At 43.9% G+C, this 22360-nt stretch overlaps 2 protein-coding genes across 2 annotated transcripts; both read left to right on the top strand.

The window, feature by feature from the left end:
* Nucleotides 1-354: 354 nt before the first annotated feature.
* Nucleotides 355-20203, top strand: LOC125540172 (protein Rf1, mitochondrial-like). Its single transcript, XM_048703760.1, has 2 exons — nucleotides 355-3306; nucleotides 20189-20203. Exon 1 carries the CDS (start codon nucleotides 709-711, stop codon nucleotides 3031-3033), a length of 2325 nt encoding a protein of 774 aa, XP_048559717.1. The 5' UTR covers nucleotides 355-708; the 3' UTR covers nucleotides 3034-3306; nucleotides 20189-20203.
* LOC125540173 (protein Rf1, mitochondrial-like) lies at nucleotides 16811-20003 on the top strand. The gene has a single exon (XM_048703761.1). The coding sequence runs from the start codon at nucleotides 17205-17207 to the stop codon at nucleotides 19503-19505; it is 2301 nt and encodes a 766-aa protein (XP_048559718.1). The 5' UTR covers nucleotides 16811-17204; the 3' UTR covers nucleotides 19506-20003.
* Nucleotides 20204-22360: the final 2157 nt, after the last annotated feature.

Here is a 22360-nt window from a genome sequence, read left to right as displayed (position 1 = left end):
AGAGCCAGGTTTCATCTGTTTGCTAAATTACAAGATCATGTTTACAAGCTGCCAGTGCTGAAAGAGCAGAATTTTCCTGGGACATAACTAAGAAGTAAGGCCTGGTGTTCATTGGTCATGCTGTTGATCAGGCAGTATAAATAATATACCATGTTGCACCAACAAAACAAGCAAATCAGAGTGGCGCAGCGGAAGCGTGGTGGGCCCATAACCCACAGGTCCCAGGATCGAAACCTGGCTCTGATAATTTGTTGCTTCGTTTTTTGTTTATCTATTTATTTTTTTGCTCTGCAAGTCTGCATCATCGGGAATTAGCTCTGAAAAAATTTAGAAGCGCCCATCGGAGTAGCAGAGTGAGCCAAATGCAGAACGCACCGTTGAATAAAGCTTGCCATCCTCCGTAAAGAGAAGAGAATACTGAATCATGAAGTGCCTGTCTAGGCCAGAGGAAGGATCCAACGGCACAGATTCATCTCCCCCAGGCCTCCCTCCTCTCCCGTCCAGACTCCAGACTCGTCAGCCGACTCCGGGGCCGCTCGCCGGCGGCCAGACCCACCGGTCCTGCCTCCTGCGCCCCCGTCCTCATTGACGAAGGTGAGCTGCTCCTCCCGCGCTTTCCGCTCCTCTTCGTCGCCGCTGCCGAGCGCGGTCGGCATTGATTGCAACCCGCAGCACTTGCGCGCCGAGCTCGGCTGGAGACGGCCAGCAATGCCAACCGCCCGTCTGTCCTCCGTCTTCGCCTCCTCCTTCAAGGCTTCTTTACGGAAGCCACGAGCTCCCCTCGCCGCCTTGGCTGCCGCCACGGAGCGTGTCCGCGCGGGAACGCTGAGCCAGGAGGACGCGCACCACCTGTTCGACGAATTGCTTGGCCAAGCCGCCGCCGTCCCGGAACGCGGGCTCAACAACTTTCTTGCCGCACTCGCCCGTGCTCCACCCTCAGCTGCCTGCCGCGATGGCCCCGGCCTTGCCATCGCCCTCTTCAACCGCATGTCCCGAGGCACTGGTGCACGGGTGGTGTCGCCCACGCTCTGTACCTATTCCATCCTCATGGACTGCTGCTGCCGCGCAGGCCGCCCGGACTTGGTGCTTGCCTTCTTCGCTCGCCTCATCAGGTTGGGGCTGCGCTTGGAGGTCATCTCCTTCAGCAATCTCCTCAAGGGGCTCTGCCAGGCCAAGCATACAAATGAGGCGGTGGACTTGCTGCTCCACCGGACACCTGAACTGGACTGTGTGCCTAATGTCTTCTCCTACAGCATCGTAATCAACGGCTGTTTTAAACAAGGTGAAGTAGACAAAGCGTGCAATCTCTTCCATGGGATGATCCAACTGGGAGTTCAACCTAATGTGGTCATCTACACCTCAATTATCAACGCACTAAGCAAGTGCGGAGCCATGGACAAGGCAGAAGTGGTCCTTCAGCAAATGGTTGATCAAGGCATTGAACCCAACATCAGGACATATACTAGCCTGGCACATGGATATTCCGCTTCGGGTCAGTGGAAGGCGGCAGTTAGAGTATTCAAGGAAATGGTAAGTGTTGGTGTTCTACCAAATGCTGTCACTTTGAACTCATTTATGGATTCACTTTGCAAGCATAGAAGGACAACGGAAGCTAGAGTTATTTTTGACTCCATGGCTGCAAAGGGCCAAAAACCTGATATCGTCTCCTACTCTACTATGCTTAGTGGGTATGCGAAAGAAGGATGCTTCGATGATATGACTTGTCTCTTCAATTCGATGCTACAGAATGGTGTTGTACCTAACCACCATATTTTCAACATACTGATCAATGCATATGCTAAACGTGGACTGGTGGATGAGGCTATGCACATGTTCGAAGTAATGAGGCAACAAGGAGTAAACCCAGATGTATTTAGCTATCAAATTATAATGGATTCACTTTGCAAAATGGGCAGGATGGATGCTGCTCTGGACAAATTTAATCAGATGGTCAATCAAGGAGTTTCACCTGACATAGTTGTTTACCGATGCCTAGTTCTGGGTTCTTGCTCTCATGGTGATTTTGTGAAAGCCAAGGAATTGATTTCTGAAGCAGTTAATAGAGGTCTGTGTTCTAACAGTGTGTTCTTCTATCCTGTAATAAACGACCTGTGCAAAGAAGGAAAGGTGAAGGAGGCACAGGATATGTTTGACTTCATTCTAGGTATTGGTCAGCGGGCTGATGTTATTATGTACAATTCACTGATGGATGGATATTGCCTTGTTGGCAAGGTGGAGGAAGCACTGAGAGTACTTGATGCTATGAAGTCTGCTGGCCTCCAACCTACTGCTGTTACGTATGGTATACTTCTTAATGGCTACTGTAAAATTGGAAGGATCGCCGCTGGATTGAGTCTTTTCATGGAAATGTCACTCAGCGGGGTTAAGCCCACTACTATTATGTACAACATTATACTTGATGGGCTGTTTTGCTCTGGGAGAACAGTTTGTGCAAAGGAAAAATTCCATACGATGAATGAAAGTGGCATACCAGTGGGCGTTGACACATACAACATAGTTCTTAGTGGACTTTGTAAAAACAATTGCACTGATGAAGCAATAGAGCTGTTCAAGGAATTACGTGCTAAGAACGTGAAGATTAATGTCATGATACTCAATACTATGATTTCTGCAATGTTTAAAACTAGGAGAATTGAAGAAGCCAAGGATTTGTTTGATACTATATCAGCCATTGGGTTGGTGCCTTCTGTTGTGACTTACAGTGTAATGATGACGAATTTCATAAAAGAAGGGTTGCTGGCAGATGCTGATGATATGTTTTTAGCAATGGAGAAGGCTGGCTGTGCTCCCAACTCCAGTCTGCTAAATCAAGTGGTCAGGGCGTTGCTGGAAAAAGGTGCAGTTGTGAAGGCTGCAACTTATCTCGCTAAACTTGATGCTAAACAGCTGTCAGTTGAAGCTTCAACGATTTCGTTAATAGTATCTCTCTTCTCAGGGGAAGGGAAACTAAGGGAGCACGTAGAGTTGCTTCCAGTAAAGTACCAGCCTCCTGAGAGTTCGACTGACAATTGAAAGAGTATACTTGAAACTTGCTACTGAAAAACGAGGTGGTAAATTGAAATAACAAGCCTGACTCCTGAGGGTCATATGAGTTTCCCCCTTTTTGTGATGAAGAAAGTGTAACTCTGATCTGGAATGTTTGGATATCTGTCACACATTACATATTTATCAGCATCCAAGTTTGTGGCAAAGTACTTAGCTACTTGCCTCTGGGAATACCCAATCTCTGGCGTTTATGCATTCCTGCCGCAAGAAGGCGTGACCCAGCAGTGCAACACAAACCAGGTATAAAATAGTCTGTTTAATAACTGTGTGATGGTTGATGCACTGCTTTTGCTCTCTGTTGATGATACTTACTATTATGTTCACTCTTAAAGCTCCAACTAAGCTATGATCTCTGTCTTCATAATGTTACAGAAAGTTAGGTTGCTCTACATTAAATGCTTGCATTTTTGAAATTTCAGCAACCATTGCATGTCACCAGTGATATCCTGGTTACTTTCGGTTATGCCTCTCTCAACAGTAGTGCTAATTTTTTCTGTGAAGCGTTAAGTGTGTTATGAACTGTGTTTTCATCTAAAATCTAGTTGCCTGTGCTAGTGCACTTTAGTTAGTAATTTGATGTTCTGTGCTAAGCATGTTTTGAAGATGAGAAGCATTAAGCTACTCCCAGGAACTGCTGACCGTAAAAATACATTGCAGACGCCTAGGTCTCTCCGGTAAGAAATATTTACGTTTATTCATTGTATTGACTAACTGACTAATCATGAACAAAGCATGAAGGATCAGCGCTGTACTGCCATTGGGATTCTCATCTCAGAAATATTTGTCATGGTGCATTCTACGGTGTTGACTGTTGAGCGATTACCTTGAAGACATTTTTTAGATAAAAAGTTGTGCAATACGGAGGCCTCCAAAGGAAGCACACATTTACACATATTCTGTATGGTCATGATCAGCCAGTCAGTCAATACCAGTAGGTGTAAAAGTAGCTCCTTTGGTTGAAACACAATGCTTGTATCTGAAACCAAATAAATACTGCATTATTCTTTGGCTTTCTGTTGTGGAAAGCGCAGGAGTTGATTATTTTGTTAGTCTTGTGACCTTCTGGTCAACCTGTATCTCAACCTGGAAGGGGTAGACAATATCTTCTCAACAATGGAGAAGACTAGCTGTGCTCTCAACTCTCAGTTGCAAAAAAACATGTGGTCAGGGTGTTACTGGAGAAAGGTGATGTAATCAGGGCCGGAGGTTATCGTTCTAAAATTGATGAGAAGAATTTACTACTTGAAGCTTCAGCCATTGACTTTGCAGTTGCTGACCTCTCTCTTCAAAAGGAAGGAGACATGCCAGAAAATAGTCGTTTTTTTTTCCTTTGGACGTTTATAAGGAAGCTGTAATAATTTGTCTCGAGCCTGAGGTTCTCTGGACGGTTTAATTTGTGTGTATGCTACCGGACAAGAACCGACTCCAACCAATAATCTTCCAGAAGAATCCGAAGCGGACATACTGGTTCGGGGCGCACTGTGAACGTTTTTTCTGGAGCAGGGCAATGTGAATTCGAATTGGGGAAGCTTTCATCATCATCGCTTGTCGCAACACACATATTTACAATTAATAAGTAAAGATTAATTAATTCTGGCCAAGATTCAATAAACATAACTAAATTTGATTTGAAAATATATATCATTTCTTTCCATAGATTGTTACTCATGTGAATTATCTATACAGTATGGAAAAATGTTACATGCAAAGTGTCGGGCTCTTTGCCGAGTGATTTTTCACGGGGTTCTCGGCAAACTGCACACAAGGCCTTTGCTGAGTATCTCACACAAAAATTTAAAAAAAAAGTAAAAAAGAAAGATTTGCACGATGTATGTAAAAAAAAAGCAGTATCAGAAAATTGCTATCTTATACGAAACAACTTTGCCCCTGATCTGAATTATGAAATGTCATGCTACTTTATAAAACTGCCATTACTCTAATTTATAAATTTACAATAAGTATGATAAAAAATAAAGAAGGTCGTGTGATCTATGAAAAATATAATTGCCATGCTAAACTTTAAAACTGCCATTCTGTAGAGAAAAATGTATTATTTGGAAAACAAAAACTTAGAAAAATGCCATCTCTTAATAAAAATGCAACCTCTTAATATTAAGAATGGCAATACTTAATAATAAAAAATGCCATCTCTTAATAATAAAAATGTAATCTCCTAATAATAAAAATACCATCTCTTAATAATAATAAATAATATCTCTTAATAACTAAAAACAAATAAAAATGACATCTCTTAATAATAAAAAATGTTATCTCTTAATAATAAAATGCCATCTCTTAATAATAAAAATTGCCATGTACCAAAAAAAATTGACTGTGAAAATAATGTTTAAAATGCCATGTTACGTATTTCAAGAAATTATAAACTGCCATGTAGATTCTTTTTCTAGAAAAAATGACATGTACCTAAGCCAAAAAACCATAAATTTTCATCATGGTAAAAGAAGGGAGGGCAAAAAAAGAGGGTCTAGGATTCGAACCCAAGTCTTCCATGTGCAAGCTCACGCGGCTAGCGAGTGTAGTGTGCATGGGTGTTTTGAGAAAAATAAAACATTCTCTTGCTTTTATCTTATAGCGAACTAGTTTCAAAATTTGAAGTGTGATCGGCCTTGTGCTGAGATCCATGTGCAGGGGTGTTGCCGGACCCGACATATGGGCCCAAGTTGCCAATTTTGGTGTCAGCTAGGTCTCAACTTGTTAGCCCAAAACATGTGGCTATGTGTTGTACAACACAAAACCGATGGTAAAGTGTTATAAGGTCCCCGGTGGTTTTGAGAAAATTTCACAATTAAGAATGAATACTAAAATTGCAAAAATCGAAAGGCGACAAATCTAAGTGTCATATTCAAATCCACTTGTGCTTCCTCTCTACAAAAATGCCGCCACTTCTAGTTTTTTTTTTGCTTTTCTTGCAACGCACAGACATCTAACTTGTTCTCTAAAAACATGATGAACACTTTCCAAAGTAGGTGATAACCATTTGATAAAAAGTATGAACATTTTATAAAACATGATGAACATTATTTTAAACGTGACAAACATTTTTAAAGATACACGATGAGTACTTGCACGACAGACATTTTATAAAATAGGTGATGAATAACTTTTAAATCACAATGCAATTTTAGAAAATAGACGAAGAACATTATTTAATACATGATATATATTTGCTAAATGCATGTTGAACATTTTTTATATACGCGATGAACAATTTTTAAATGCATGATAGACCTTTTAAAAAACATGATAATTTTTTTATATAGGATGAACATTTTTTAAATACCAGGTGAAATATAGTTTCTAAATACACAATGAACCTTTTTGAAAATCATGATGAATATATTTGAAATACACAATAAATAATTTTGAAGATACATGACAGCCATTTTTAAATACATTATGCGTTTAAATGTATGATAAATCATGGAACCAGACTCGTTCCAAGAGTGCTCAAAACAAAGTATGACCCCAAATGTCATATTCTTAAGGCGTGTCCTGAAAAGGGTTCTTCTTTCACCTGGTAACGCATGTATGCATGCATTCAAACATTCAAGCGGGGCTATATTTGGAGGATTGAAGATGGTAGTATAGTAGTATAAACATTGGTTGGATCCTTGGATTCCTTCTAGCCCGATCAGGAAGGAAATGATGAGACGAGGCACAAGTGTCATTCAGAAAGTTTCTAATCTTATCATGCCTGAGACCGGGACATGGGATGAAGGCCTTGTTCGTAGTATATTTAAAACGTTGGATGCATGTCGCATCATGCAGATCACGAACTGCTTTGAAGATTTCATAGCATGGTACTTTACGAGAATTGGCACATTTAGTGTCAGGTCGGCCTGCTAGGTGGAGTGTCACCACCAGTTCGAAAATCTGATAATGCTTTCAAGTGGAGTTGGTTCGTCGGTGTCGAACCTTGTTCAAAACAGAGAATGTACCACAGGCAAAAGTGAAAATCTTCTGTTGGAAGGTGTTACATAGAGCTATTCCGGACTTCTGGTCAAGGTGATCTTGGCAAATCCTCATATGGCTAAATGGTAGTTGTACTATTTGTAATCAATGCTTCACAAGATATCAAACATCTCATGTTCTTATGTCAGCCAGCACAAGAGGTTTGGAAGCGACTCCAAAAATTCGATGTTATCAAACATCTCATGTTCTTAGTGAACGTGTCTCAGTGACGGCAAACATGTCGTTTTCCATATTCACTTTTGCATCAAACTGTGTACTGGTGTATCATAGAACTCCTAGACCAACTAACCAGGAATGGAGTAAACATGATGCGAGATTCCTGAAGTTGGTCGATGCAACATTCTATGAAGAGAAAGGGGTCAGAGCGACGAGAGGCATTCTATGGGACTCAAATGGGAATTTTATTGCGGCCACCTGCTCTCACATGGTCGTGCATCGTGTGCCTTAACAACAAATGCGACTGCAATGCAATGGGACTTCTACTGGTTAGTTCCATGGGGTGCAAGAACATGCAAGCTGAAGCTGATTCTTTATGTGTAATCAGGGCATGCACTGGTGAAGAAGTGTGGTGGAGTGAATCAACTAGTAATTGTGCCAACATTGGTCATTGTCCATTGGGAACATAGTTATTAGCCACTGCGTCCAAGAAGCAAATCAATTCATCCACAGTTAGCTAAGTTTATTTACTAACCTATATTATTTCTTGTATTTGGGACGATTATCCTTTAGATTTATTCTCGCAAGCGTCGTGGATGATGTGACTATATTTACAAATGAACAAAGCTGGCTATTTTCGCTCCAGGCAAGCGACCGCAGCTACTTATTCAATCCCTTCTGGCTCCACTGATCCGCCCGTGGATTCTCCTTCCCTCTGTCTGCCACTCTGGCAGCCGATGGTAGGGAGGGAAATCCCAATACCTTAGCTCCAGGTAGTAATTTAGGTTAGGCTATTTTCTCATAGGGATGATGTACTGGCGGATGACGGTGTCTCACCTTCGAGTTGGTTTTTCGAGTTTCGTGTTGGGGAACGTAGCATAAATTCAAAATTTTCCTACGTGTCACCAAGATCTATCTATGGAGAAACCAGCAACGAGGGGAAGGAGAGTGCATCTACATACCCTTGTAGATCGCTAAGCGGAAGCGTTCAAGTGAACGGGGTTGATGGAGTCGTACTCGTCGTGATTCAAATCACCGATGATCCTAGCGCCGAACGGACGGCACCTCCGCGTTCAACACACGTACGGAACGGAGACGTCTCCCACGCCTTGATCCAGCAAGGAGGAGGGAGAGGTTGATGGAGATCTAGCAGCACGACGGCGTGGTGAAAGTAGCGGGATTCCAACAGGGCTTCGCTAAGCGCTGCGGGAGGAGGGAGATGTGTCACGGGAGGGAGAGGGAGGCGCCAGGCCTTAGGTATGGTTGCTCCTCCTTTTCCCCACTATATATAGGGCCAAGGAAGAGGGGGGAGGCGCAGCCCTTGCCCCTTCCTCCAAGGAAGGGTGCGGCCAAGGGGGGGAGGAGTCCATCCTCCCCAAGGCCCCTTTAGGACTCTCCCCTTTTTCTCTCTCTTGGCGCATGGGCCTCTTGGGGCTGGTGCCCTTGGCCCATATAGGCCAAGGCACACCCCCTACAGCCCATGTGGCCCCCCGGGGCAGGTGGCCCCACCCGGTGGACCCCCGGAACCCTTCCGGTGGTTCCGGTACAATACCGGTGACCCCGAAACTTGTCCCGATGGCCGAAATAGCACTTCCTATATATGATTCTTTACCTCCGGACCATTCCGCAACTCCTCGTGACGTCCGGGATCTTATCCGGGACTCTGAACAACTTTCGGGTTACCGCATACTAATATCTCTATAACCCTAGCGTCACCGAACCTTAAGTGTGTAGACCCTACGGGTTCGGGAGACATGCAGACATGACCGAGATGACTCTCCGGCCAATAACCAACAGCGGGATCTGGATACCCATGTTGGCTCCCACATGTTCCACGATGATCTCATCGGATGAACCACGATGTCAAGGACTTAATCAATCCCGTATACAATTCCCTTTGTCTAGCGGTATTGTACTTGCCCGAGATTCGATCGTCGGTATCCCTATACCTTGTTCAATCTCGTTACCGGCAAGTCTCTTTACTCGTTCCGTAACACATCATCTCGTAATCAACTCCTTGGTCACATTGCGCATATGATGATGTCCTACCGAGTGGGCCCAGAGATACCTCTCCGCTTACACGGAGTGACAAATCCCAGTCTCGATTCGTGCCAACCCAACAAACACTTTCAGAGATACCTGTAATGTACCTTTATAGCCACCCAGTTACGTTGTGACGTTTGGCACACCCAAAGCACTCCTACGGTATCCGGGAGTTGCACAATCTCATGGTCTAAGGAAATGATACTTGACATTAGAAAAGCTTTAGCATACGAACTACACGATCTAGTGCTATGCTTAGGATTGGGTCTTGTCCATCACATCATTCTCCTAATGATGTGATCCCGTTATCAACGACATCCAATGTCCATGGTCAGGAAACCGTAACCATCTATTGATCAACAAGCTAGTCAACTAGAGGCTTACTAGGGACATGGTGTTGTCTATGTATCCACACATGTATCTGAGTTTCCTATCAATACAATTATAGCATGAATAATAAACGATTATCATGAACAAGAAAATATATAATAATAACCAATTTATTATTGCCTCTAGGGCATATTTCCAACAGTCTCCCACTTGCACTAGAGTCAATAATCTAGTTCACATCGCCATGTGATTAACACTCACAAGTCACATCGCCATGTGACTAACACCCAAAAGTTTACTAGAGTCAGTAGTCTAGTTCACATCACTATGTGATTAACACTCAATGAGTTTTAGGTTTGATCATGTTGCTTGTGAGAGAGGTTTTAGTCAACGGGTCCGAACCTTTCAGATCCGTGTGTGCTTTACAAATCTCTATGTCATCTCCTAGATGTAGCTACCACGCTCTATTTGGAGCTTATTCCAAATAACTGTTCTACTTGGAGCTATTCTAAATTGTTGCTCCATTATATGCATCCGGTATCTCTACTCAGAGCTATCCGGATAGGTGTTAAGCTTGCATCGACGTAACCCTTTACGACGAACTCTTTTTACCACCTCCATAACCGAGAAACTTCCTTAGTCCACTAGTTACTAAGGATAACTTTGACCGCTGTCCTGTGATCCATTCATGGATCACTCTTGTACCCCTTGACTGACTCATGGCAAGGCACACTTCAGGTGCGGTACACAGCATAGCATACTGTAGAGCCTATGTCTTAAGCATAGGGGACGACCTTCGTCCTTTCTCTCTATTCTGCCGCGGTCGAGCTTGATCTTCGTCCTTCGTCATTTGAAAGTACTATTAAGCGTTTTGATCTATCCTTATAGATCTTGATGCTCAATGCTCAAGTAGCTTAATCCAGGCTTTCCATTGAAAAACACTTTCCAAATAACCCTATATGCTTTCCAGAAATTCTACGTCATTTCCGATCAACAACATATATTCATCAGAAATTCTATAGTGCTCCCACTCACTTCTTTGGAAATACCAGTTTCTCATAAACTTTGTATACACCCAAAATCTTTGATCATCTCATCAAAGCATACATTCCAACTCCGAGATGCTTACTCCAGTCCTTAGAAGGATTGCTGGAGCTTTGCATACTTATTAGCATCTTTCAGGATTGACAAAACCTTCCGGTTGTATCACATACAACCTTTCCTCAAGAAAATCGTCGAGGAAACAATGTTTTGACATCCTATCTGCAAGATTTCATAAATAATGCAGTAATCGCTAATATAATTCCAACAGACTCTTAGCATCGCTACGAGTGAGAAAGTCTCACCGTAGTCAACTCCTTGAACTTGTCGGAAAACATCTTAACGACAAGTCGAGCTTTCTTAATGGTGACATTTACCATCATTGTCCGTCTTCCTTTTAAAATCCATATGTACCTAACAGCCTTACGACCATCAAGTAGTTCTTCCAAAGTCTACACTTTGTTTTCATATATGGATCCTCTCTCGGATTACATGGCCTCGAGCCATTTATCGGAATCCGGGCCCACTATCGCTTCTTCATAGCTCGTAGGTTCATTGTTGTCTAGCAACATGACTTCCACGACAGGGTTACGTACCACTCTGAAGTAGTACGCATCCTTGTCATCCTACGATGTTTGGTAGTGACTTGATCTGAAGTCTCATGATCAATATCATAAGCTTCCACTTCAATTGGTGTAGGTGCCATAGGAACAACTCTTTGTGCCCTGCTATACACTAGTTGAAGTAACGGTTCAATAACCTCATCAAGTCTCCACCATCCTCCCACTCAATTCTTTCGAGAGAAACTTTTCCTCGAGAAAGGACCTGATTCTAGAAACAATCCCTTATTGCTTTCGAATCTGAGACAGGAGGTATACCCAACTGTTTCGGGTGTCCTATGAAGATGCATTTATCCGCTTTGGGTTCGAGCTTATCAGCTTGAAACTTTTTCACATAAGCGTCGCAGCCCCAAACTTTTAAGAAATGACAGCTTAGGTTTCTCTAAACCATAGTTCATACGGTGTCACCTCATCGGAATTACGTGGTGCCCCTTTTTAAAGTGAATGTGGTTGTCTCTAATGCCTAACCCATAAACTATTGTGGTAATTCGATAAGAGACATCATGGTATGCATCATATCCAATAGGGTGCAGTTATGATGTTCGGACACACCATCACACTATGGTGTTCCAGGCTGTATTAGTTGTGAAACAATTTCCACAATGTCTTAATTCTGTGCCAAACTTGTAACTCAGATATTCATCTCTATGATCATATCATAGATCTTTTATCCTCTTGCCACGACGATCTTTCAACTTCACCCTGAAATTACTTGAACCTTTCAATAATTCAGACTCGTGATTCATCCAGTAAATATACTCAACATCTACTCAAATCATCTGTGAAGTAAGAACATAACGATATCCACTACATGCCTCAGCACTCATTGGACTGCACACATCAAAATGTATTACTTCCAACAAGTTGCTTTCTAGTTCCATTTTACTGAAACCGAGGCTTTCAGTCATCTTGTCCATGTGGTATGATTTGCATGTCTCAAGTGATTCAAAATCAAGTGAGTACAAAACGGTCCATTTGCATGGAGTTTCTACATGCATATATACCAATAGACATGGTTCGCATGTCCCAAACTTTTCAAAAATGAGTGAGCCCAAAGATCCATCAACATGGAGCTTCTTCATGCGTTTTATACCGATATGACTTACGTGGCAGTGCCACAAGTGGGTGGTACTATCATTACTATCTTATATCTTTTGGCATGAACATGTGTATCACTACGATCGAGATTCAATGAACCATTCATTTTAGGCGTAAGACCATTGAAGGTATTATTCAAATAAACAGAGTAACCATTATTCTCCTTAAATAAATAACCGTATTGCGATAGACATAATCCAATCATGTCTATGCTCAACGCAAACACCAATCTCGATGGTAGAGGGAGCGTGCGATACTTGATCACATCAAGCTTGGAAACACTTCCAACACATATCGTCATCTCACCTTTAGCTAGTCTCCGTTTGTTCCGTAGCTTTTATTTCGAGTTACTAACACTTAGCAACCGAACCGGTATCTAATACCCTGGTGCTACTAGGAGTACTAGTAAAGTACACATTAACATAATGTATATCCAATATACTTCTATCGACTTTGCCAGCCTTCTAATCTACCAAGTATCTAGGGTAATTCTGCTCCAGTGGTTGTTCCCTTTATTACAGAAGCACTTAGTCTCGGGTTTGGGTTCAACCTTGGGTTTCTTCACTAGAGCAGCAGCTGAATTGCCGTTTTATGAAGTATCCCTTCGTGCCCTTGCCCTTCTTGAAACTAGTGGTTTCACCAACCATCAACAATTGATGCTCCTTCTTGATTTCTACTTTTGTGGTGTCAAACATCACGAACATCTCAAGGATCATCATACATGTCCCCGATATATTATAGTTCATCACGAAGCTCTAGCAGCTTGGTGGTAATGACTTCGGAGAAACATCACTATCTTATCTGGAAGATCAACTCCCACTTGATTCAAGTGATTGTTGTACTCAGACAATCTGAGCACAAGCACAACAATTGAGCTTTTCTCCTTAGTTTGCAGGCTAAGAAAATCGTCGGAGGTCTTATACCTCTTGACGTGGGCACGAGCCTGAAATCCCAATTTCAGCCCTCGAAACATCTCATATGTTTCGCGACGTTTCAAAACATATCTGGTGCCTCAATTCTAAACCATTTAACTGAACTATCACGTAGTTATCAAAACGTGTATGTTAGATGTTCGCAACATCCACAGACGATGTTCGAGGTTCAACACACCGAGCGGTGCATTAAGGACATAAGCCTTCTATGAAGCAATGAGGACAATCCTCAGTTTACGGACCTAATCCGCATAATTGCTACTATCAACTTTCAACTAATTTTTCTCTAGGAACGTATCTAAACAGTAGAACCATAGCGTGAGCTACGACATAATTTGCGAATATCTTTTGACTATGTTCAGGATAATTAAGTTCATCTTATGAACTCCCACTCAGATAGACATCCCTCTAGTCATCTAAGTGATTACATGATCCGAGTCAACTAGGCCGTGTACGATCATCACGTGAGACGGACTAGCCAACGTCGGTGAACATCTTCATGTTGATCGTATCTTCTATACGACTCATGCTCGACCTTTCGGTCTTCTGTGTTCCGAGGCCATGTCTATGCACATGCTAGGCTCGTCAAGTTAACCCTAAGTGTTTTGCATGTGTAAAACTGTCTTACACCCGTTGTATGTGAACGTAAGGATCTATCACACCCGATCATCACGTGGTGCTTCGAAACGACGAACTGTAGCAACGGTGCACAGTTAGGGGAGAACACTTCTTGAAATTTTAATGAGGGATCATCTTATTTACTACCGTCGTTCTAAGCAAATAAGATGTATAAACATGATAAACATCACATGCAATCAAATAATAGTGACATGATATGGCCAATATCATGTAGCTCCTTTGATCTCCATCTTGGGGCTCCATGATCATCTATTACAAGAACATGATCAATCTCATACATCACATATATCATTCATCACATCCTTTTGGCCACATCACATCACATAGCATACCCTGCAAAAACAAGTTAGACGTCCTCTAATTGTTGTTTGCATGTTTTACGTGGCTGCTATGGGTTTCTAGCAAGAACGTTTCTTACCTACGCAAAACCACAACGTGATATGCCAATTGCTATTTACCCTTCATAAGGACCCTTTTCATCGAATCCGATCCGACTAAAGTAGGAGAGACAGACACCCGCTAGCCACCTTATGCAACTAGTGCATGTCAGTCGGTGGAACCAGTCTCACGTAAGAATACGTGTAAGGTCGGTCCGGGCCGCTTCATCCCACGATGCCGCCGAATCAAGATAAGACTAGTAACGGCAAGCATATTGAACAAAATCAACGCCCACAACTACTTTGTGTTCTACTCGTGCATAGAATCTACGCATAGACCTAGCTCATGATGCCACTGTTGGGGAACGTAGCATAAATTCAAAATTTTCCTACGTGTCACCAAGATCTATCTATGGAGAAACCAGCAACGAGGGGAAGGAGAGTGCATCTACATACCCTTGTAGATCGCTAAGCGGAAGCGTTCAAGTGAACGGGGTTGATGGAGTCGTACTCGTCGTGATTCAAATCACCGATGATCCTAGCGCCGAACGGACGGCACCTCCGCGTTCAACACACGTACGGAACGGAGACGTCCTCCCACGCCTTGATCCAGCAAGGAGGAGGGAGAGGTTGATGGAGATCCAGCAGCACGACGGCGTGGTGGAAGTAGCGGGATTCCAACAGGGCTTCGCTAAGCGCTGCGGGAGGAGGGAGATGTGTCACGGGAGGGAGAGGGAGGCGCCAGGCCTTAGGTATGGTTGCTCCTCCTTTTCCCCACTATATATAGGGCCAAGGGAGAGGGGGGAGGCGCAGCCCTTGCCCCTTCCTCCAAGGAAGGGTGCGGCCAAGGTGGGGAGGAGTCCATCCTCCCCAAGGCACCTCGGAGGTGCCTTCCCCCTTTAGGACTCTCCCCTTTTTCTCTTCTCTTGGCGCATGGGCCTCTTGGGGCTGGTGCCCTTGGCCCATATAGGCCAAGGCGCACCCCCTACAGCCCATGTGGCCCCCCGGGGCAGGTGGCCCCACCCGGTGGACCCCGGGACCCTTCCGGTGGTCCCGGTACAATACCGATGACCCCGAAACTTGTCCCGATGGCCGAAATAGCACTTCCTATATATAATTCTTTACCTCCGGACCATTCCGGAACTCCTCGTGACGTCCGGGATCTCATCCGGGACTCCGAACAACTTTCGGGTTACCGCATACTAATATCTCTATAACCCTAGCGTCACCGAACCTTAAGTGTGTAGACCCTACGGGTTCGGGAGACATGCAGACATGACCGAGATGACTCTCCGGTCAATAACCAACAGCGGGATCTGGATACCCATGTTGGCTCCCACATGTTCCACGATGATCTCATCGGATGAACCACGATGTCAAGGACTTAATCAATCCCGTATACAATTCCCTTTGTCTAGCGGTATTGTACTTGCCCGAGATTCGATCGTCGGTATCCCTATACCTTGTTCAATCTCGTTACCGGCAAGTCTCTTTACTCGTTCCGTAACACATCATCCCGTGATCAACTCCTTGGTCACATTGCGCATATGATGATGTCCTACCGAGTGGGCCCATAGATACCTCTCCGTTTACACGGAGTGACAAATCCCAGCCTCGATTCGTGCCAACCCAACAGACACTTTCAGAGATACCTGTAATGCACCTTTATAGTCACCCAGTTACGTTGTGACGTTTGATACACCCAAAGCATTCCTACGGTATCCGGGAGTTGCACAATCTCATGGTCTAAGGAAATGATACTTGACATTAGAAAAGCTTTAGCATACGAACTACACGATCTAGTGCTATGCTTAGGATTGGGTCTTGTCCATCACATCATTCTCCTAATGATGTGATCCCGTTATCAACGACATCCAATGTCCATGGTCAGGAAACCGTAATCATCTATTGATCAACGAGCTAGTCAACTAGAGGCTTACTAGGGACATGGTGTTGTCTATGTATCCACACATGTATCTGAGTTTCCTATCAATACAATTATAGCATGGATAATAAACGATTATCATGAACAAGGAAATATATAATAATAACCAATTTATTATTGCCTCTAGGGCATATTTCCAACATTTCGATCCTCCTCAAGTTCATCCATGAGAACAGATACGACGAGTCCGATGTAGATTCTGGCAGCTCTTTGGTACTGCGAGGTTAGCGTTTCTCGCCCCACATTCGTGACAGTCAGACACTTCAGACCGATTCAAGGGTTCAACGATGAAGACTGTGGTTTTCGGGTGTTAGTTTTTAGGGGATTGTGTACTAAGACTTTTCGGCTGTCATCGACAAGGTCAGGCCGACTCTGACGCGTCAATGACTCATTCGATGGTCCCGGGACCTCGGTATAATTTTTATTTTTTGACTGTGTATGTATAATTTTTGCTATCTTGACGTGTCTGGATCCTTTTCGAAGGGAAAAAATTGAACGAAGCTTGCCATCCGTGAAGAGAAAAGAATACTGAATCATGAAGTGCCGTCTAGACTGAGGAATGATCCAACGGCATAGAGATTCATCTCCCCACTCCCCAGTCCTCCCTCCTCCTCTCCAGTCCACACTCGTCAGCCGCTCGCCGGCGGCCAGACCCACCAGTCCGGCCTCCTGCGTTCCCGTCCTCGTCGACGGAGGAGCAGTGGAGGTGCGCTGCTCCTCCCGTGCTTTCCGCTCGGGCGCCGGGGCCTCCTCTTCACCGCTGCTGAGCGCGTTCGGCAGTGATTGAAACCCGCGCCGGCGGCGGCTACCGGTTCCCCCGAGAGGCTGGTTGCTGCGCGCGCGCCGAGTGACACCACCCGAGCGCGGAGCGCCTCGTCAGGGGACGCACGCACGGTCTCTCAGCCTCCCCATAGGGCGAGATCCGCGGCACTGGCGCGCCGAGCTCCGCTGGAGACGGCCAGCAATGCCAACCGCCCGCCTGTCCTACTCCTTCAAGGCTTATTCAGGAAAACCACGAGCCCCTATCGCCGCCTTGGCTGCTGCCACGGAGCGTGTGCGCGCCGGAACACTAAGCCAGGAGGACGCGCACCACCTGTTCGACGAATTGCTAGGCCAAGCTGCCGCCTTCCCAGTAGGCGGGCTGAATAACTTTCTTGCCACACTCGCCCGTGCACGGCCCTCAGCTGCCTGCAGCAATGGCCCTGCCCTTGCTGTCGCCCTCTTCAACCGCATGTCCCGAGGCGCTGGTGCACGGGTGGTGTCGCCCACGTGCTGTACCTATTCCATCCTCATGGACTGCTGCTGCCGCGCAGGCCGCCCGGACATGGTGCTTGCCTTCTTCTGCCGCCTCCTCGGGTTGGGGCTGAGCTTGAATGTCACCTCCTTCAACAACCTCCTCAAGGGGCTCTGCCAGTCCAAGCGTACAAATGAGGCTTTGGACGTGCTGCTCCACCGTACGCCCGAACTAGACTGTGCGCCTGATGTCGTCTCGTACAACATAGTAATCAACGGCTGTTTGAAACAAGGTGAAGTGGAGAAAGCGTGCAATCTCTACCGTGAGATGATCAACCTGGGAGTTCAACCTGATGTGGTGACCTACAGCTCATTTATCAACGCACTAAGCAAGTCCGGAGCAATGGACAAGGCAGAAGTGGTCCTTCGGCAAATGGTTGATCAAGGCATTGTACCCAATATCATTACGTATACTAGTCTGATCCATGGATATTCCACTTCGGGTCAGTGGAAAGCAGCAGTTAGGATATTCAAACAAATGGCAAGTGCTGGTGTTCGACCAAATTCTGTCACGTTGAACTCATTTATTGATTCCCTTTGCAAGCATAGAAAGACAAAGGAAGCTAGAGATATTTTTGACTCCATGGCCGCAAAGGGCCACAAACCTGATATTTTCTCCTACTCTACTATGCTTAATGGGTATGCGAAAGAAGGATGCTTCGATGATATGACTGATCTCTTCAATTCGATGGTACGGAATAGTATCGTACCTGACCACCATGTTTTCAACATACTGATCAATGCATATGCTAAACGTGGACTGATGGATAAGGCTATGCACATGTTCGAAGTAATGAGGCAACAAGGAGTAAACCCAAATGTAGTTGACTATGTAGTAGTAATGGATTCACTTTGCAAAATGGGTAAGATGGCTGCTGCTATGGATATATTTAATCAGATGGTCAATCAAGGAGTTTCACCTAACAAAGCTGTTTACCAATGCCTGGTTCTGGGTTCTTGCTCTCATGGTGATTTTGTGAAAGCCAAGGAATTGATCTCTGAAGCAATTAATAGAGGTCTGTGTTCTAACAGTGTGTTCTTCTATCCTGTAATAAACAACCTGTGCAAAGAAGGAAAGGTAATGGAGGCACAAGATATGTTTGACTTCATTGTCGGTATTGGTCAGCGGCCTGATGCTATTATGTACACTTCACTTATGGATGGATATTGCCTTGTTGGCAAGGTGGAGAAAGCACTGAGAGTACTCGATGCTATGAAATCTGCTGGCCTCCAACCTACTGCTGTTACGTATGGTACACTTCTTAATGGCTACTGTAAAATTGGAAGGATCGCCGATGGATTGAGTCTTTTCAGGGAAATGTCACTCAGCGGGGTTAAGCCCACTACTATTATGTACAACATTATACTTGATGGGCTGTTTTGCTCTGGGAGACCAGTTTCTGCAAAGCAAAAATTCGATACGATGATTAAAAGTGGCATACCAGTGGGCGTTGACACATACAACATAGTTCTTAGTGGACTTTGTAAAAACAATTACACTGATGAAGCAATAGAGCTGTTCAAGGAATTACGTGCTAAGAACGTGAAGATTAATGTCATGATACTCAATACTATGATTTCTGCAATGTTTAAAACTAGGAGAATTGAAGAAGCCAAGGATTTGTTTGTTACTATATCAGCCATCGGATTGGTGCCTTGTGTTGTGACTTACAGTTTAATGATGACAAATTTCATAAAAGAAGGGTTGTTGGCAGACGCTGATGATACCTTTTTGGTAATGGAGAAAGCTGGCTGTGCTCCCAACTCCAGTCTGCTAAATCAGGTGGTCAGGGCGTTGCTGGAAAAAGGTGCAGTTGTAAAGGCTGCAACTTATCTCGCTAAACTTGATGCTAAACAGCTGTCAGTTGAAGCTTCAACGATTTCGTTAATAGTATCTCTCTTCTCAGGGGAAGGGAAACTAAGAGAGCATGTAGAGTTGCTTCCAGTAAAGTACCAGCCTCCTCAGAGTTAGGCTGACAATTGATACAGTCTACTTGAAACTTCCTACTGAAAAACAAGGTGGTAAATTAAAATAACAAGCCTGAGGCCTGAGGGTCATATGAGTTCCCCCCTTTTTGTGATGAAGAAAGCGTAACTCTGATCTGGAAAGTTTGGATATGTGTCACACATTACATATTTATGAGCATCCAAGTTTGTGGCAAAGTACTTGGCTACTTGCCTCTGGGAATAGCCAACCTCGGTGTTTATGCATTTATGCAACAAGAAGGCATGACCAAGGAGTGCAACACAAACCGGATATAAAACAGTCTGTTTAACAACTGTCAGATGGTTGATGCACTGCATTTTCTCTCTGTTGATGATAGTTACTATTATGTTCACTCTTAAAACTTCAACTAACCTATGATCTCTCTCTTTGTAATGTTACGGAAAGCTAGGTTCCTCTAGGTTAATTGCTTGCATTTGTAAATTTCAGCAACCATTGCATTTAAACCCAATTTCTCAGCAGTGATATCCTGGTTACGTTCAGGCTAAGCATGTTTTGAAGATGAGAAGCGCTAAGCTAGTCCCAGGAAATGCTGACTGTAAAAATACATTGCAGATGCCTGGACCTCTCCAGTAAGAAATATTTACCTTAATTCATTGTCTATGCTTTTTTTCTGCTCCAGCTAGAGGTATCAAAGGGAAGATGAACAGAGCATGAAGGATCAGTTTTGTACTGCCATTGAGATTCTCATCTCAAAAACATTTATCATGGCGCCTTCTAGGGCGTTATGTGATTATTGTGAAGGCAAAATTTTAGATAAAAAGTTCTGCAATCTGGAGGCCAACAATGGATGCACACATCGCACGTATTCTGTATGGTCATGGTCAGTCAATGCGCGAAAGTAGCTCCGTTGGTTGAAACACAATGCTTGTCTCTGAAATCAAATAAATAGTGTATTATTTGGAAGGAGCGCAAGGAACTATCTGGCAAAATATGCATTTCCAAGAGAACATGAGAGCTTCTTGTTCAGGTTCGCTGTTGTGGAAATCACAGGAATTAAGTATTTATTATACTTGTGACCATCTCATTGGAGGAGGGTTGCTGGAAAGGGCAGGCAATATCTTCTCAAGAATGGAGAAGAGTGGCTGTGCTCTCAACTCTCAGTTGCGAAATCTTGTGGCCACGGTGTTACTGGAGAAAGGTGTGATAATCAGGGCCGGAGGTTATCTTTCTGAAATTGATGATAAGAATTTTGTACTTGAAGCTTCAGTCATTGAGTTTGCAGTTGCTGACCCTCTTCCCAGGGAAGGAGGCATGCCAGAAAGTAGAGTTTTTGCTGTTAATCAGCAAGCGTTGAAATACAAGAGCGGTGCAACTGAAAATCAAACAAATCAGAGTGGCGCAGCGGAAGCGTGGTGGGCCCATAACCCACAGGTCCCAGGATCGAAACCTGGCTCTGATAAATGTTTTCTGGATCTTTGGTTTCCTTTTTCTTTTTTGCTTTACAACGCTGCATAAACTAGAGTTTTTCTCTGAAAAAAAAAGTTAACAGTCTCTGTGTACTTCTTGTAAACCAGCTACATCATGCTGTTGTTTCTGGTTGCAGTAAATGACAGTGGAGTTTTTCCTGTATACAATTATGCTTGATCCACTCTTGTTAGAGTTATGATTGTCGTGTGTACAAACTGGAAGAAGAACATGGTTCAGAAGGTGTTTAAACGTGGTTCAAAAGGGTGATCCGAAAAAAATACTCTCTTATCACTCTTGAGCCTTACAGATGTCGGTCAGCAAAGTGCAGAACTTGTTACAAGCTTAAAGCTAGTAATCCTTGATAGTAAACTTCAAACCAAATGGAGGCAATGCAAATTTCCTTCTGGAGCAAGGGCATTGTAATTTTTGAACTCAAGTGTCAGCAGTTTTCATCGTCATCATCATGATACTTATTTACAAAATTTACATTGTAATTGATTCATGCCAAAACCTCTACAGATTATACAACCATCCGTTGACCATAGGCTTCATTTACAGTCTTGCTTCTCATCTCAAACACCGGTGCATCATGCGCTTCTTTCGCTTTCTTTACCAAGACAGAGCGTGAAGGATCAGTGCTGTACTGCCATCGGGATTCTCATCTCAAACATTGGTGCATTCTAGGGTGTTGTGCGATTACCTTGAAGAAATTTTTTAGATAAAAAGTTGTGCAATCTGGAGGCCTCCAATGGATGCACACATTACACATAGTCTGTAGCTCCTTTGGTTGAAACACAATGCTTGTCTCTGAAACCAAATAAATACTGCATTATTCTTTGGCTTTCTGTTGTGGAAATCGCATGAGTTGATTATTTTGTTAGTCTTGTGACCTTCTGGTCAACCTGTATCTCAACCTGGAAGGGGTAGGCAATATCTTGTCAACAATGGAGAAGACTAGCTGTGCTCTCAACTCTCAGTTGCCAAAAAACATGTGGTCAGGGTGTTACTGGATCTCATAAAGGGAGGGTTGCTGGAAGGGGCAGACAATATCTTGTCAACAATGGAGAAGACTGGCTGTGCTCCAACTCTCAGTTGCAAAAAAAACAGGGTGTTACTGGAGAAAGGTGAAGTAATCTTTCTAAAATTGACGAGAAAAAGTTAGTACTCGAAGCTTCAACCATTGAGCTGCAGTTGCTGATCTCTCTCTTCCAAAGGAAAGAGACATGCCAGAGAATGCAGTATTTTTTCCTCTAGACTAGACGTTTAAGGATGCTGAAATAATCTGTGCCGGGCCTGAGGTTCTTTGGATGGTTTCATTTGAACGAAACTGGAAGCGGAATAATTCGAAGGAATAAAATGAAATCATGTGTGTATGCGCTACCGGGACGAGAAGCAACTCGAAGCAATAATCT

Source organism: Triticum urartu, chromosome 2 (assembly GCF_003073215.2).
Source record: "Triticum urartu cultivar G1812 chromosome 2, Tu2.1, whole genome shotgun sequence".
Lineage (NCBI taxonomy): Eukaryota > Viridiplantae > Streptophyta > Magnoliopsida > Poales > Poaceae > Triticum > Triticum urartu.
The sequence above is the reverse complement of the archived record's forward strand: the minus strand, read 5'-3'. Positions and strand labels throughout refer to the sequence as shown.

What these genes read in the sequence shown, in the direction of transcription:
- LOC125540173 (XM_048703761.1), top strand. Translation starts at nt 17,205, where the DNA reads ATGCCAACCGCCCGCCTGTCCTACTCCTTCAAGGCTTATTCAGGAAAA.
- LOC125540172 (XM_048703760.1), top strand. Translation starts at nt 709, where the DNA reads ATGCCAACCGCCCGTCTGTCCTCCGTCTTCGCCTCCTCCTTCAAGGCT.